The sequence below is a fragment of the Engystomops pustulosus genome, chromosome 7 (genome assembly GCF_040894005.1).
Source record: "Engystomops pustulosus chromosome 7, aEngPut4.maternal, whole genome shotgun sequence".
In the NCBI taxonomy this organism is placed as follows: Eukaryota; Metazoa; Chordata; class Amphibia; order Anura; family Leptodactylidae; genus Engystomops; species Engystomops pustulosus.
In genome coordinates, this window is record NC_092417.1 from 55,187,276 (window position 1) to 55,205,600 (window position 18,325).

The 18,325-nt window shown below is 45.4% G+C and overlaps 1 protein-coding gene across 2 annotated transcripts in view; it reads right to left on the reverse strand.

The window, feature by feature from the left end:
• MDGA2 (MAM domain containing glycosylphosphatidylinositol anchor 2) overlaps positions 1–18,325 on the reverse strand; it is a 453,765-nt gene that overhangs the window by 122,670 nt on the left and 312,770 nt on the right. For both annotated transcript variants that reach the window (XM_072115988.1, XM_072115986.1), the window contains exon 6: positions 7,850–8,119. In XM_072115988.1, the coding sequence (XP_071972089.1) occupies positions 7,850–8,119 (270 nt within the window). The remainder of the gene's footprint in view (positions 1–7,849; positions 8,120–18,325) is intronic.

Sequence of the window (18,325 nt, forward strand, 5' to 3'; positions counted from 1 at the left end):
AGCTTCCGACTTCATGCTGACCAGAGAGTTTTTCAACAGGCCAAGCAGCGGGATGGTGAGGCTGATGATGGCGGCATCGCCACTGACCATCTGTGTTGACTCCTCAAAGTTACTCAGCACCTGACAGATATCAGACATCCACGTCCACTCCTCATTGTAGACTTGAGGAAGCTGACTGACCTGACTACCAGTTCTGGTGGAAGTTGACATCTGGCAGTCTACAATCGCTCGGCGCTGCTGGTAAACTCTGGATAACATGGTCAGTGTTGAATTCCACCTCGTGGGCACGTCGCACAACAGTCGGTGAGCGGGCAGTTGGAGGCGGCGCTGCGCTGCCCTGAGAGTGGCAGCATCTGGGCTGGACTTCCTGAAATGCGCACAGATGCGGCGCACCTTCGTGAGCAAATCAGACAGATTGGGGTATGTCTTGAGGAAACGCTGCACTATCAGATTTAACACATGGGCCAGGCATGGCACATGTGTCAGTCTGCCGAGTTGCAGAGCCGCCACCAGGTTACGGCCGTTGTCACACACAACCATTCCCGGCTTGAGGTTCAGCGGTGCCAGCCACAGATCAGTCTGCGCCGTGATGCCCTGTAATAGCTCTTGGGCGGTGTGCCTTTTGTCGCCTAGGCTCAGCAGTTTGAGCACCGCCTGCTGTCGCTTAGCGACGGCACTGCTGCTGTGCCTAGAGCTACCGACTGATGGCGCCGTGCCCACGGATGGTAGTTCGGAGGAGGAGGTGGAGGAGGGGTGGGAGGAGGAGGAGGCATAGTAGGCCTGAAACACCTGGACCGAGGTAGGCCCCGCAATCCTCGGCGTCGGCAGTATATGAGCAGCCCCAGGGTCAGACTCGCTCCCAGCCTCCACCAAGTTAACCCAATGTGCCGTCAGCGATATATAGTGGCCCTGCCCGGCAGCACTCGTCCACGTGTCCGTGGTCAGGTGGACCTTGTCAGAAACGGCGTTGGTCAGGGCACGGATGATGTTGTCTGACACGTGCTGGTGCAGGGCTGGGACGGCACATCGGGAAAAGTAGTGGCGGCTGGGGACCGAATACCGAGGGGCGGCCGCCGCCATGAGGTGGCGAAAGGCCTCGGTCTCTACTAGCCTATAGGGCAGCATCTCCAGGCTAAGCAATCTGGAGATGTGCACATTAAGGGCTTGGGCGTGCGGGTGGGTTGCACTATATTTGCGTTTCCGCTCCAGCGTCTGGGGTATGGAGAGCTGAACGCTGGTGGATGCTGTGGAGGATCGTGGAGGCGACGATGGGGTTTTTGTGGCAGGGTCCTGGGCAGGGGGCTGACTAGCAGCTGACACAGGGGAAGGAGCAGTGGTGTGCACGGCCGGAGGTGAACGGGCTTGTTGCCACTGAGTGGGGTGCTTAGCATTCATATGCCTGCGCATACTGGTGGTAGTTAAGCTAGTAGTGGTGGAACCCCTGCTGAGCCTGGTTTGGCAAATGTTGCACACCACAGTCCGTCGGTCATCCGGTGTTTCCTTAAAGAACCTCCACACTTCTGAAGATCTAGCCCTCGCCGCAAGAGCCCTCACCACGGGAGCTTCACTAGTTGACAGTGGCGCTGATGCACCAGCTCTGGCCCTGCCTCTCCGTCTGGCCCCACCACTGCCTCTTCCAACCTGTTCAGGTCGAGGACTCTCCTCCGTCTCAGAAGCACTGTGTTCACCCGGCCTCTCAACCCAGCTTGGGTCTGTCACCTCATCATCCTCCGATCCCTCAGTCTGCTCCCCCCTCGGACTTCCTGCCCTGACAACAACTTCCCCACTGTCTGACAACCGTGTCTCCTCATCGTCGGACACCTCTTTACACACTTCCACTACGTCAAGAAGGTCATCATCACCCACAGACTGTGACTGGTGGAAAACCTGGGCATCGGAAAATTGCTCAGCAGCAACCGGACAAGTGGTTTGTGACTGTGGGAAGGGTCCAGAAAACAGTTCCTCAGAGTATGCCGGTTCAAATGGCAAATTTTCCTGGGAGGGGGCAGACTGGGGGGGAGGAGGCTGAGGTGCAGGAGCTGGAGGAGTGGGGATTTCGGTGACATGGGTGGACTGCGTGGAAGACTGACTGGTGGTGGACAAATTGCTCGAAGCATTGTCAGCAATCCACGACATCACCTGTTCGCACTGTTCTGGCCTCAACAGTGCTCTACCACGAGTCCCAGTAACTTCAGACATGAACCTAGGGAGTGTAGCTCTGCGGCGTTCCCCTGCTCCCTCATCAGCAGGTGGTGTCTCACCCCGCCCAGGACCACGGCCTCTGACCCCTGCAGTAGTTGGACGCCCACGTCCCCGCCCTCGTCCTCTACCCCTAGCCCTGGGGTTAAACATTTTTAAAATGAGAGTTATAACTTTTTTTTTTTTTTTTACTTTTTTTTGTTTTTTTTTGTGTTTTTTTGTGTTTTTTGTTTTTTTTTGTGTTTTTTGTTTTTTTTGAGTTTTTAGAACCAAACAATCCTATCCTATTGCTATGGCTATTTTCTAGCCAAGTATCAAAGGAAGCACACTACTATGCCAGATGAGATGACACTGAGTTAGTGCCTAATAGAAATCCAACCCCTACTGAATTTTCCCACTTCAGCCTTTGCTATGGATATGTGCGCCACTAAGCGCAGAACACAGCGGTCGCAAGTCTCACTACAAATTGCTCAGAATTGGCAAGTACATGCACTGCAGAAACTACAGCCACCAGCAGATCAACCAGAAATCAAATATATAGAACGCTACTGTAGGCTTCAAGAAGCTATTTGTATTCTCCTATGGCTATTTTCTAGCCAAGTATCAAAGGAAGCACACTACTATGCCAGATGAGATGACACTGAGTTAGTGCCTAATAGAAATCCAACCCCTACTGAATTTTCCCACTTCAGCCTTTGCTATGGATATGTGCGCCACTAAGCGCAGAACACAGCGGTCGCAAGTCTCACTACAAATTGCTCAGAATTGGCAAGTACATGCACTGCAGAAACTAAAGCCACCAGCAGATCAACCAGAAATCAAATATATAGAACGCTACTGTAGGCTTCAAGAAGCTATTTGTATTCTCCTATGGCTATTTTCTAGCCAAGTATCAAAGGAAGCACACTACTATGCCAGATGAGATGACACTGAGTTAGTGCCTAATAGAAATCCAACCCCTACTGAATTTTCCCACTTCAGCCTTTGCTATGGATATGTGCGCCACTAAGCGCAGAACACAGCGGTCGCAAGTCTCACTACAAATTGCTCAGAATTGGCAAGTACATGCACTGCAGAAACTAAAGCCACCAGCAGATCAACCAGAAATCAAATATATAGAACGCTACTGTAGGCTTCAAGAAGCTATTTGTATTCTCCTATGGCTATTTTCTAGCCAAGTATCAAAGGAAGCACACTACTATGCCAGATGAGATGACACTGAGTTAGTGCCTAATAGAAATCCAACCCCTACTGAATTTTCCCACTTCAGCCTTTGCTATGGATATGTGCGCCACTAAGCGCAGAACACAGCGGTCGCAAGTCTCACTACAAATTGCTCAGAATTGGCAAGTACATGCACTGCAGAAACTAAAGCCACCAGCAGATCAACCAGAAATCAAATATATAGAACGCTACTGTAGGCTTCAAGAAGCTATTTGTATTCTCCTATGGCTATTTTCTAGCCAAGTATCAAAGGAAGCACACTACTATGCCAGATGAGATGACACTGAGTTAGTGCCTAATAGAAATCCAACCCCTACTGAATTTTCCCACTTCAGCCTTTGCTATGGATATGTGCGCCACTAAGCGCAGAACACAGCGGTCGCAAGTCTCACTACAAATTGCTCAGAATTGGCAAGTACATGCACTGCAGAAACTAAAGCCACCAGCAGATCAACCAGAAATCAAATATATAGAACGCTACTGTAGGCTTCAAGAAGCTATTTGTATTCTCCTATGGCTATTTTCTAGCCAAGTATCAAAGGAAGCACACTACTATGCCAGATGAGATGACACTGAGTTAGTGCCTAATAGAAATCCAACCCCTACTGAATTTTCCCACTTCAGCCTTTGCTATGGATATGTGCGCCACTAAGCGCAGAACACAGCGGTCGCAAGTCTCACTACAAATTGCTCAGAATTGGCAAGTACATGCACTGCAGAAACTACAGCCACCAGCAGATCAACCAGAAATCAAATATATAGAACGCTACTGTAGGCTTCAAGAAGCTATTTGTATTCTCCTATGGCTATTTTCTAGCCAAGTATCAAAGGAAGCACACTACTATGCCAGATGAGATGACACTGAGTTAGTGCCTAATAGAAATCCAACCCCTACTGAATTTTCCCACTTCGGCCTTTGCTATGGATATGTGTGCCACTAAGAGCTAAACACAACGGTAGCAAGTCCCCCTGCTAATTCCTCACAAAATGGTAAAAGATGCAAATTAAAATAAAAAAAGTAGAACGTTATTGTAGCCCTAAGAAGGGCTGTTGGGTTCTTTGAGAATCACTCCTGCCTAACAGTAAGCTAATAGAACACCCTAACGCTTTCCCTGACCAGCAGCAGCTCTCTCCCTAGCGGCATCCAGAGACAGAATGATCCGAGCAGCGCGGCCAGCGGCTAGTCTATCCCAGGGTCACCTGATCTGGCCAGCCAACCACTGCTATCGACGTGTAAGGGTACCACGTCATGCTGGGTGGAGTGCAGAGTCTCCTGGCTTGTGATTGGCTCTGTTTCTGGCCGCCAAAAAGCAAAACGGCGGGAGCTGCCATTTTCTCGAGCGGGCGAAGTATTCGTCCGAGTAACGAGCAGTTTCGAGTACCCTAATGCTCGACCGAGCATCAAGCTCGGACGAGCATGTTCGCTCATCTCTAGATATAGGCAATGGACTGAGAGACCATTAATTAACCATGCAATTTACAATGTATGTGATGATTTTATTGTAAGACAAGGAAGGTATCACCTGGGCTGGATCCCAAGCGGTGAGTTTCTGGGGGGAATGAGAAGCTGCAGCCTGTGTGTACCGGTGTTGGTCTCCTCTCCTGCATACTCATCCAGCCCCCTCCCTACTTCCTGTCATGTGCATTGAGCAGGCGGGGAGAGAGGAGGATGGTATGGATGGGAAGAAGAATGCATGAGGGGATACAGGCACACAGAGGCAGCTGCTGCTCCTCCCCCAGGACTCACTGCATGCTGCTGGCAGGTAATGTGAATTAAGGTTATATAAACTACTGAAATAATTCAGAACTTGGACCAAGGCATTTTTAAGATAAGCATAGCATAGGGTATTGGAACCTGTCACCAGCTAAAAATGAGGTTCGCTTTAAAGAGTTAACACTGGCAATTTGTGCCATCCAGAGACATTAATCTAAAGTAGTACCTTTACAGTGTAAAGTACTTTGGCATATTTTCTTGTTCTTATGATCTAGTAGAACATTTCTATTTTTGCCTTAGCCAGCTAAAAACCTGTGTAGATATATTATTTAGCTCTGCTGGGATTAGTATGCAAACATTTTACCCATAAGGCAGTTCTGCAAAAAAAAAAAACTAATTTATCAGAATGTACAGAGTCATTTTTCAGGATCAGATCTCAAACTTTTGTACTCAAACACGTTTTTGATTTCCATAAAGACATAGAAAATGTTGATTTCCACACAGTTCATTTTGCTAAAATTTCCCCGAACACCTTTCACGGTATAATAAGATGCAAGCGATAGCCATATACAGAGCAGTGCAGGTTTTATATTTTGCCTTGTATAGGTTTGCACCTCCGCAAATATTCACAAATGCAAATACATTGTCATTGGGATTTGCAGTATTAGCCTAGAGTTAGTCTGTGAAAAGCAGCCATTTAGAAATACACCAGGGTATTCTCTGTATGTGTTATCATCTTCAATGATGAGAAGATGGAGAATATTCAACTTATCTTGAAAACAAAGCAGTAACTGAAGAGACATGTCGCTATTTTTATGCATATTACTGCCATCATGGGGCGTCTCTATAAAGTGTAGAAGTAGAGGTCTCTTCGGGTTTTGGGGGGAGACATGTTGGGCAGGGGCATAACTAGAGGGCTATAAGCCATAGCAGCTGCTATGGGACCCAGTGTCAGTGCCAGCACTGGGTATACCTGGGCAAGTGTCGGGGTCCAGAGGTCCTGGGTGACCCACATAAGGCTGTATATAAGGAATCCATGGGATGAGGGGGCTTTAGCTAATGAATTCATAGGGGCTGAAGAGGGCTTTATAAAAAGTAACTATGAGGGGTCTGTATATGAAACATTCATGAGGGGACTGATTGGTATGATAAACTAGGGAATATTTTAGGGAACAGCAGACTGTTTAAGTTTCTGAATTTTTAATGCCGCTACAGGAATTCACTGTAAAGGGGCCCACTGATGAAGTGTTGCCCAGGGGCCTACTAAAACCGGGAACCGGCCCTGATGAGATCCACAGTGTAAGGGGGCCCTGGCATTTGACCTGAAACACTGAAGAATGGAGGATGTGTCTCATTAAATACAGGTGTTGCTGCACATTGTACGGCATAATAAGTATATAGCACCGCACATCATCTACAGTACACAACTGAGCCTGTAGCTCAGATGAGAAATATATATATATATTTATTTATTTATTATTATATTGTATATAAGGGGGTAGGAGTCTGCTATGGAGACCTGCCTCTTCTAGTTACGCCCCTGATATATAGTTAAAAGCCCTTCTTTCATGTGCAAAAAAACAAGTAATAAAAGAGAATTATCCATTTAAAAAACAGTGTCTCACCTGTTGCAACAATGCTACATCCATGTTCTCTTGACTACAATAAAAGTTCTACATGTTCAATAAGGGGCTTGGTTGCAAATTTACCAAAAGATATGAAGGTCTTTTTTGTATTGATTACCCCAACCCTCCCAAAAAATCATTCTTTTCTTAAATTATCTCTCTGGTTGACGATGGCTATGTAAAGGTAGTAGCCCTAGTTTCTAATGCTGTCTCCAAAATCTCACATTCATGTCATCCAGTGGATTTGGTAGAGATAAAGAAAGAGAAGTTGTAGTTCTGGGGGAATATATTGGGTAAAAATTACAGGTAGTGATGAGAAAACCTGAAATTTTGTTCAGGTACCAAACCACACAGTCAGAAACACCTGAGTTTGGTGCTGTTTGAATGCCGCCAACCAGCAGCATTTAAATTGATGCAGCACTTGTGTGGCACCATTTTGGGGAGAATTGTGCTCTCCATGATATCATTGAGAAGCACCAAACCTCTCTAAAATGGCAGTGTGTTGTGTCTTTGTCACGACTTTGCCAGCAGCATTTAAACAGCATGCGATAGATGTGAGCATTAATTTTTAGCATGTCTGATGGTGAGTTGACACAGACCTGAACTCAGTTCACCAAAGTTCAACAGAGACCCGATTTATTTCATTTCTGGTCCCCTCAGAACAACTTGCAAGTCAACTAGGATCAGAAATGCATATATAGCAATGAAATCTACTGTGAGTGGGTAACTAAAGTCTACTCTCCACACCTGTCCCGCACATTGAACACTCACATGGATATAGTGAATGAGTCTTCTTTATTGTGTAAGAAGTTGCAAAACCACACACAGTAGTGTCTTCAGATCAACAAGTTGAATCCGTGGATTTCAGAGGTGTCACGAGGATTACTTAAATTGGAGACTAGTTTGGAGTCGTAAGTGCCAAGGATGAGCTGCTTTACATATGTTTCTTTATTATCTGTCAAAGAGGGAATCTTTCCAAAGTTTTCTACCTACCGTAGAAAGGTATATGTCCAACCACCTCAAGCATGGGGAATATATGCATATCACATACAAGGCTGACACCACCTTGCCCTGTTCATTTTCTTACCTCTTACTATTATACTTGTGGACTTTTTCGCAGGATTTCCGACATTGTTGTTGGCGACACAGCTGTATGTCCCAGCATCTTCAGAGTTGATAGATGGTATTGTTAATGTTCCACTATTTAGCACAGCCTTTTCTGGAAGATTTCCAACAGATCTAACCCAAGTCAACGATGGTGCTGGTTCTCCACCTGTTGTGACACATACTAATGTTATTGTTTCACCTGGATTGACAACAATGGGGTCTTCAACCAGAAGTTTGATAGATGGTGATGCTGAAAATAGAAAGAAAGAGGAGAATCAAGTTAATCACTGTAAGTAAGCAAACACTTTGTGTTAATTTCTGATACATATTACTAAATTTAATAATCCGAGTAATTTCTAATTTGAGTCTTTCTGTATTTCAGTATGGTGACCCTCAACTTTACAAAGCTATCACTTAACTCTTAAATGCAATTTGGTGATATTTCACAGTATTACAATTTTTTTAAATTTTTTTCTTATTTAAAAAAGGCCATCTGAAGATGATATTGGTTTGAAAATGTCATTGATAGAAATTTAGAATGTGATAATAAAACACTCTATATAACAAGAACTTGTTGAGCTGGTTGTTGAGCTAATTTTTTCCCCAATATCTTGTAATTTTAGGGTTGTACATCGATTTAATTTACAGAAAATGCAATACTCATTAAACAGTCACTTGGTATGTTGGAGAAAAGACTGATGTCCAATTTGTTTCCAGTTTATTACTTATTCAGTTATGCAATTAAATTAGATTCTAATAGCAAACAGTTGTGTATAGACTTGTAACCACCATATACACTGCCAATGTCAAGTGGGTTGGAGTAAAGCCTTGCAGCACTAGGAATGTATTCTCTGATGTTACACATGTTGTATCACTTTTGGGTTTACAAACATCTTATCATCATTTCCCTGCATCATTGGATTTGCATTTTTACAATCAATAGGAGTAACAATTTACAGATAAAATCAGCATGGGTACAAATGAAGAATATAATACCAGAAAAAAAAAATTGTCTCCGGTAAAAGAGAATGAAATAGCAATTACAACCTCTTAGCACAGTATTAAAATAGCATCTTTGGCTGAGTATGACACTAATTGCCCATCATGGAAATGGTAAGTGCCATAGATATTTTAATACTTAAAGAAGAATATAGTGCAGTCTTTTTGAAAGCAAGCCAAATGATAGGGTATGTAGCTACATGGGTGTATATATAGCTATGTATTAAAACATGTCTTAAAGCTCAAAATTATAAGTTAAATGAAGTCTATTATTTCTTATTAAGGAATAGGGTAAGATTCTCTAAGACTCATGTGACCACCCTCCATGATCACTATCAGAGCTGAATTATAAGATCTCTTGAGTGGTAAATGGCCTGGAAAACCAGTCATCTAGGCCATTCACCTCACTAGTCAGTACGATTAACTGCAATTACAAGTCTCTGATACCTAAACATTCAAGCCTGAAAATTGCTTAGGTACTGATAATTCAAGGGGAAGCATTCTCACACTGCTGTGCTCTTAGCTCTTTGCATTGAACTGATCAACAGGTCCTAAACTCTCCTTTAACCCCTTAACGCTCTGCGCCGTAGCTCTACGGCGCAGAGGTGTAAGGGATGTATGAAGAGGGCTCACGGGCTGAGTCCTCTTCACACAAAGGTGGGGGTTTTTGCATTTTGCACAAAACCCCCACCGCTAATAACCGCGGTTGGTGCTTGCACCGATCGCGGCTATTAACCCTCTCAACTCCGCCGGCAAAGTCGCCGGCGTGCGGGCGCCGCCATCTTTTTTCCGATCGCCGCACCCCCGAACGTCATCGGGGGGCGGCGATCGGTTGCCATGGTAGCCTTGGGTCTTCTTTTGACACGAGGCTACATGGCTTATGCAGGTTCGTTGCAATGAGCCAGTGGCTCATTGTAATGTATGACCTGCAAAAATGCCATATATTGCAATACTGTAGTATTGCAGTATATGGTAGGAGCGATCTGACCATCTAGTGTTAATGTACCCTAGATGGTCTAAAAAATAGTGGAAAAAAAAGAAAAAAAAAGTTTAAAAAATAAAAAAAATTAATAAAATATTAAAAGTTCAAATCACCCCCCTTTCCCTAGAACGGATATAAAACATAATAAACAGTAAAAATCATAAACATATTAGGTATCGCCGCGTCCCAAAATGCCCGATCTATCAAAATATAAAAGCGGTTACGGGCGGGGGTGACCTCCGGGGCGGGAAATGGCGCCCAAATGTCAGAAATGCGACTTTTACACCTTTTTACATAACATAAAAAATGAAATAAAAACTGATCAAAATGTCGCACAGACCTCAAAATGGTAGCAATGAAAACGTCGCCTCATTTCGCAAAAAATGACCCCTCACACATTTCCGTGCGCCAAAGTATGAAAAAGTTATTAGCATCAGAAGATGGCAAAAATTTTTTTTTCTTTTTTGTACACATTCGTTTAATTTTTGAAAATGTATTAAAACACAATAAAACCTATATAAATTTGGTATCACCACGATCGCACCGAACCAGAGAATAAAGTAGGCATGTTATTTGGAGCGAAGAGTGAAAGTCGTAAAAACTGAGCCCACAAGAACGTGACGCACGTGGGTTTTTTTTCCATTTTTTCCACATATTTGGAATTTTTTTTCAGCTTCGCAGTACACGACATGTTAAAATAAATAACATCATGGGAAAGTAAAATTTATTACGCACAAAATAAGCCCTCACACAGGTCTGTACACGTAAAAATGAAAAAGTTATGGATTTTTGAAGTTGGAGAGCGAGAAAAACCCTGCGTCCTTAAGGGGTTAAAGGAGTCTGCAACCCAACATTTTTAAAATCCAATTATCACAGAGACCAAAACATTTGGCTGGGGTTACAATTATAAAATATATGGTTCTGACATATATTCAAATTCAACTTACAGAACATATCTTGTATGTAACTAAGGGAATGCCTGTATACAATGGTTTGTAAAAGTTTCCATAACCCTTGAGCTTACTGTGTTGTGCATATGCATTCAACCATCAGCACTCTGATACCCCTAACTAAAATCCAGTTTGTCCAATTGGCTTTAGAAACCATTACATTAGTAAAAAAAAGTCCATCTTTATGTTATTTAATGTCAAAATAACTACAGTGATTTTGTGAAGGCCATTGAGGGTTGTTAGAGAATATTAGTGAACAAAAAGCATCATCAAAACCAAGGAATCCACCAGACAGGTGTTGGATAAATAGCCCAAGCTCTAAACATATCATGGTGCGATGCTCCATCTACAGGAGTATGGCACAACTTTAACCTCTCAAGACATAGGCGTCCACCTTAACTGACAGCTGAGCAGAAGCTGCTAAGAAGCCCAGTGTCACTCTAGAGGAGGTTTAGAGAGCCACAGCTCAGGTGGCAGATCTGTCCACAAGACACTGGTTATGTACTCCATAAATCTAGTCTTTATGGAAGAATGGTAAGAAGAAAGCCATTGAAATCAAGCCATAAGAACCCCCATCTGCAGTTTACAAAAAACTACGTAGGGGGAACATCAAGCATATGGAAGAAGGTGCTCTGGTCAGATGAGACCAAAATTGAACTTTTTGGTCTAACTGCCCTGAACACACAACCCTCCATTCTGAAGCAAGGTGGTAGGAGCATCATGCTGCTCAGATGGTCAGGACTGGTGGATAGATGGATTGAGCTAAATACAGGACAATGCTTAAGTACAAGCTTTCCGAGGATTAGGACAGACTTGGGACTGGTGTGGAAATTCACCTTCCGGCAGGACAACGACTCTTAACATAGAGCTGAAGTTTTAATCGAATGAATGGTCTAAATAAAAGCATTTACATGTTGTTTAAAATGTCTGCGCTTGGTGTTCTTCCATCAAATAAAATATACGGGATGTCAAATACATTTCAATTTGTGGATAAGTTCAAGGGGTTATGAATACTTCCGTAACTCTGTGTAACTTATATTTTGGTATTGTAGTGGCAATGCTTTGTTTTATGTTAGTGACTTTGGACACTGCGGGGAAAGTTGTTCCCAAGAGCCTCCAATGTGATAACTATTTACACCTCACACCAGTCTTCTCTGTGGCTGGTTCAATGACAAGTCAAGAGTATTAGCTGTGTGGAGGCTTATGGCTTGATAGGCACAGTGTGTCCATATTTTAGGCATTAAAAGGCTGAGGGGTTTATTAAGATTTATTATAATGTGCTAAAGTTTAATTACTTGTTTTGCTTTGGCCTGGAACTGAAATGCGCTTAAGGATTCTAATAAAATCCTCCTTTACTTTCCATCTGTCTTGTGGATTCCAGTGCACTGATTTATAGAAGAGATGAAAAGGCTCAGTCCAAACAGAAGCACAGATTGTAAACATGAGTTATTGTTGGTCACATATTAGATGCCAGGGCCTATTATTACAGGCAGTCCCCGTGTTATATGTACAAGATAGGATTTTTAGGTTTGTACTTAAGTTGAATTTCCAAGTAAGATATTTTATGCATGTAACAAAAAATTTTTTTGTCCCAATGAAAATTGGATTTTCAAAGATTTTTGCTGTCATGGGAACCAGGATTATCCATACAACTTAATTACAGACACCTTACAGAAAACTATTGAAGCCTAGAACTAAAGTAAAGTATCTAGAGAACTTCACAAAATGGGCAGAGAGGTCCATCTGTAACTAGGGGTTGTCTATAATCGGGTGTCCTTAAGTCAGGGATTGCCTGTAATGTAAAACCAATGCTTGTTATATTAGGAGACATATAGCTATGTTTTGTCTATAGAGCTCCTATGCTGATCAAAGCATATCCATTATTGTCCTCCAGTTGACTTAGTCTTCAGGCAGGTAAATAGATTGTATTTGTTAAAATGAATGCAGGATCAGACTACACACAGGCTTTGTTTGTAGTCTGTAACAATGGAGACTGAATTTATGTAGACATGTGACCACATAGTCTGCATCTGAGCTGTATACACAAAACAGTAGGGTACTGCAAATTATTTGAGGCTTTTCAGATAAACTGGAGCTGAACCAAAAATAATAGCCAAAACTACAGAATATTATGGCAACACCTTTGACATCCAATTAAATATTGGTCGTAAAAGTACTACACACATGACTCACAGAACCTCCAAAGACCTCTACTCATAAATAGAGATGAGCGAACATACTCGTCCGAGCTTGATGCTCGTTCGAGCATTAGCGTACTCGAAACTGCTCGTTGCTCGGACGAATACTTCGCCCGCTCGAGAAAATGGCATCTCCCGCCGTTTTGCTTTTTGGCGGCCAGAAACAGAGCCAATCACAAGCCAGGAGACTCTGCACTCCACCCAGCATGACGTGGTACCCTTACACGTCGATAGCAGTGGTTGGCTGGCCAGATCAGGTGACCCTGGAATAGACTAGCCTCTGCCTGCGCTGCTCGGATCATTCTGTGTCTGGATGCCGCTAGGGAGAGAGCTGCTGCTGGTCAGGGAAAGCATTAGGCTGTTCTATTAGAATAGTGTTAGGCAGGAGTGATTCAACAAGAACCCAACAGCCCTTCTTAGGGCTACAATAACGTTATACAATTTTTTTTTTTAGTTGCAGCTAGTACCATATTGTAAGGAATTTGCAGGGGGACTTGCTACCGTTGTGTTCAGCTCTTAGTGACACACATATCCACCTCAAACACCAAAGTGGGACAATTTATTAGGGGTTTGATTTCAATTAGGCAAAGTCTGCCAGTTTTTTTTTATTTTACGTTTATTTTTTGATAACTCAGCGTCATCTCATCTGGCATAGCAGTGTGCTTTCATACTTGGCTAGAAAATAGCCATAGGAGAATCCAAAGGGCTTACTTAGGCCTACAATGGGGTTATATATTTTATTTCTGGTTGATCTGCTGGTGGCTGGCCTTGCTGTAGTGCATCTACTACCATATTGTGAGGAATTTGCAGTGAGACTTGCGACCGTTGTGTTTAGCGCTTAATGACGTACATATCCATCGCAAAGACCGAAGTGGGACAATTTATTAGGGGATGGATTTCAATTAGGCACAGTCTGCCAGTTTCTTTTTATTTTACGTTTATTTTTTGATAACTCAGCATCATCTCATCTGGCATAGCAGTGTGCTTTCATAGTTGGCTAGAAAATGGCCATAGGAGAATCCAAACGGCTTACTTAGGCCTACAATAGGGTTATATATTTTATTTCTGGTTGATCTGCTGGTGGCTGGCCTTGCTGTAGTGCATCTACTACCATATTGTGAGGAATTTGCAGTGAGACTTGCGACCGTTGTGTTTAGCGCTTAGTGACGCACATATCCATCGCAAAGACCGAAGTGGGACAATTTATTAGGGGTTGGATTTCAATTAGGCACAGTCTGCCATTTACTTTTTATTTTACGTTTATTTTTTCATAACTCAGCGTCATCTCATCTGGCATAGCAGTGTGCTTTCATAGTTGGCTAGAAAATAGCCATAGCAATAGGATAGCATCGCTTGGTTTTAAAAACTAAAAAACACAAAAAAAAACCACAAAAAAAAAACCACAAAAAAAAAGTAAAAAAAAAAAATTAAAGTTATAACTTTCATTTTCAAAATGTTTAACCCGAGGGCTAGGGGTAGAGGACGAGGGCGTGGACGTGGACGTCCAACTACTGCAGGGGTCAGAGGCCGTGGTCCTGGGCGGGGTGAGACACCACCTGCTGATGAGGGAGCAGGGGAACGCCGCAGAGCTACACTCCCTAGGTTCATGTCTGAAGTTACTGGGACTTGTGGTAGAGCACTGTTGAGGCCAGAACAGTGCGAACAGGTGATGTCGTGGATTGCCGACAATGCTTCGAGCAATTTGTCCACCAGTCAGTCTTCCATGCAGTCCACCCATGTCACCGAAATCGGCACTCCTCCAGCTCCTGCACCTCAGCCTCCTCCCCCCCAGTCTGCCCCCTCCCAGGAAAATTTGGCATTTGAACCGGCATACTCTGAGGAACTGTTTTCTGGACCCTTCCCACAGTCACAAACCACTTGTCCGGTTGCTGCTGAGCAATTTTCCGATGCCCAGGTTTTCCACCAGTCGCAGTCTGTGGGTGATGATGACCTTCTTGACGTAGTGGAAGAAGTGTGTAAAGAGGTGTCCGACGATGAGGAGACACGGTTGTCAGACAGTGGTGAAGTTGTTGTCAGGGCAGGAAGTCCGAGGGGGGAGCAGACTGAGGGATCGGAGGATGATGAGGTGACAGACCCAAGCTGGGTTGAGAGGCCGGGTGAACACAGTGCTTCTGAGACGGAGGAGAGTCCTCGACCAGAACAGGTTGGAAGAGGCAGTGGTGGGGCCAGACGGAGAGGCAGGGCCAGAGCTGGTGCATCAGCGCCAAATGTGTCACGTAGTGAAGCTCCCGTGGCGAGGGCTCCCGCGGCGAGGGCTAGATTTTCAGAAGTCTGGAGGTTCTTTAAGGAAACACCGGATGACCGACGGACTGTGGTGTGCAACCTTTGCCAAACCAGGATCAGCAGGGGTTCCACCACTACTAGCTTAACTACCACCAGTATGCGCAGGCATATGAATGCTAAACACCCCACTCAGTGGCACCAAGCCCGTTCACCTCTAGCCGTGCACACCACTGCTCCTTCCCCTGTGTCAGCTGATAGTCAGCCCCCTGCCCAGGACCCTGGCCCAAAAACCCCATCGTCGCCTCCACGATCCTCCACAGCATCCACCAGCGTTCAGCTCTCCATACCCCAGACGCTGGAGCGGAAAAGGAAATATAGTGCAACCCACCCGCACGCCCAAGCCCTCAATGTCCACATCTCCAGATTGCTTAGCCTGGAGATGCTGCCCTATAGGCTGGTAGAGACCGAGGCCTTTCGCAACCTCATGGCGGCGGCCGCCCCTCGGTATTCGGTCCCCAGCCGCCACTACTTTTCCCGATGTGCCGTCCCAGCCCTGCACCAGCGCGTGTCAGACAACATCATCCGTGCCCTGACCAACGCCGTTTCTGACAAGGTCCACCTGACCACGGACACATGGACGAGTGCTGCCGGGCAGGGCCACTATATATCGCTGACGGCACATTGGGTTAACTTGGTGGAGGCTGGGACCGAGTCTGACCCTGCGGCTGGTCATATACTGCCGACGCCGAGGATTGCGGGGCCTACCTCGGTCCAAGTCTTTCAGGCCTACTATGCCTCCTCCTCCTCCCACCCCTCCTCCACCTCCTCCTCCGAACTACCATCCGTGGGCATGGCGCCATCAGTCGCTAGCTCTAGGCACAGCAGCAGTGCCGTCGCTAAGCGACAGCAGGCGGTGCTCAAACTGCTGAGCCTAGGCGATAAAAGGCACACCGCCCAAGAACTATTACAGGGCATCACGGCGCAGACTGATCTGTGGCTGGCACCGCTGAACCTGAAGCCAGGCATGGTTGTGTGTGACAACGGCCATAACCTGGTGGCGGCTCTGCAACTCGGCAGACTGACACATGTGCCATGCCTGGCCCATGTGTTAAATCTGATAGTTCAGCGTTTCCTCAAGACATACCCCAATCTGTCTGATTTGCTCACGAAGGTGCGCTGCATCTGTGCACATTTCAGGAAGTCCAGCACAGATGCTGCCACTCTCAGGGCAGCGCAGCTCCGCCTCCAACTGCCCGCTCACTGACTGTTGTGCGACGTGCCCACGAGGTGGAATTCAACATTAACCATGTTATCCAGAGTTTACCAGCAGCGCAGAGCGATTGTAGACTGCCAGATGTCAACTTCCACCAGAACTGGTAGTCAGGTCAGTCAGCTTCCTCAAGTCTACAATGAGGAGTGGACATGGATGTCTGATATCTGTCAGGTGCTGAGTAACTTCGAGGAGTCAACACAGATGGTCAGTGGCGATGCCGCCATCATCAGCCTCACCATCCCGCTGCTTGGCCTGTTGAAAAACTCTCTGATCAGCATGAAGTCGGAAGCTTTGCGCTTGTCACAAGAGACGGTGGAAGAAGATTCCCTTGTCGATAGCCAAAGCACCCTCAGGTCTGTTTCTCAGTGCATATCGGAGGAGGTGGAGGAGGATGAGGAGGAAGAGGAGGAGAATGTTGGCGAGACACAAGAGGGGACCATTGTTGAGTCCTTCACTGTTCAGCGTGTATGGGCAGAAGAAGAGGAGTTGGAGGAGGAGGAAATGGACAGTCAGGCCAGTGAGGGGAGTGAATTCTTGCGCGTTGGGACTCTGGCGCATATGGCAGATTTCATGCTAGGCTGCCTATCCTGTGACCCTCGCGTTCAAAGAATTTATTCCAGCACCGATTACTGGGTATTCACTCTCCTGGACCCACGGTACAAGCAAAATCTTTCCACTCTCATCCCTGGAGAGGAAAGGAGTGTGAGAATGCATGAATACCAGCAGGCCCTGGTGCACAAGCTGAAACAGTATTTCCCTTCTGACAGCGCTAGTGGCAGAGTGCGTAGTTCTGCGGGACAAGTAGCGAGGGAGAGTAGGCGAGCAGGCAGCTTGTCCAGCACTGGCAAGGGTACGCTTTACAAGGCTTTTGCCAGCTTTATGTCACCCCAGCAAGACACTGTCACCTGTCCCCAGTCTCGGCAGAGTAGGGCTGATCTTTACAGAAAGATGGTGAGGGAGTACGTAGCTGACCATACCATCGTCCTAAATGATCACACAGCTCCCTACAACTACTGGGTTTCAAAGCTGGACATGTGGCACGAACTGGCGCTGTACGCCTTGGAGGTTCTTGCCTGCCCTGCCGCTAGCGTCTTGTCCGAGCGGGTTTTCAGTGCAGCTGGTGGCATCATCACCGATAAGCGTACACGCCTGTCGACTGACAGCGCTGACAGGCTGACGCTTATTAAGATGAATAAAGCCTGGATTTCTCATAATTTCCAATCTCCACCAGGTGAAGGAAGCTCAACCTGAATAATTTATGCACTCCTCCTCCTCATTTTCCTCCTTCTCCTCCTCTTTGTACACTAAAGCAGAGGAAACTGGCTATTTTTTGACAGGGCCCACTGGCTCTAGCTATAGTACTCTATGCATTTAATTTTTCTGGAGGGCCACCTACTCGGTCCTCTGTTTTAAACAATTTTTGGGACTGCCACATACAGGCACTCAATCTATTCAATTTTTCTGGAGGGCCACCTACCTGCTCCTCTGGTTTGAAAACTTTTTTGGACTGCCACATACAGGCACTATCCAAATTAAATTGTCTCCATAGCAGCCTCCACATGTTGTCTCCATTGCTACCTCCAAAAGTCGTCCATATAGCTGCCTCCATACATCGTCCCCTTATCAAACGAGGTGTGTCAGGCAGAAATTTGGGTTGTTTTCATGGATTCCACATCAAAGTTGTTAACTTTGTCGCCACCCTGCTCTGTTATCCACAAAATATACTGGCAAACTTTTATGATTAACCGATATTATTTCAGCGCTTCTTGCGCATCTGTTTACATTCCCCTCACCCGCCATATCCCAAACT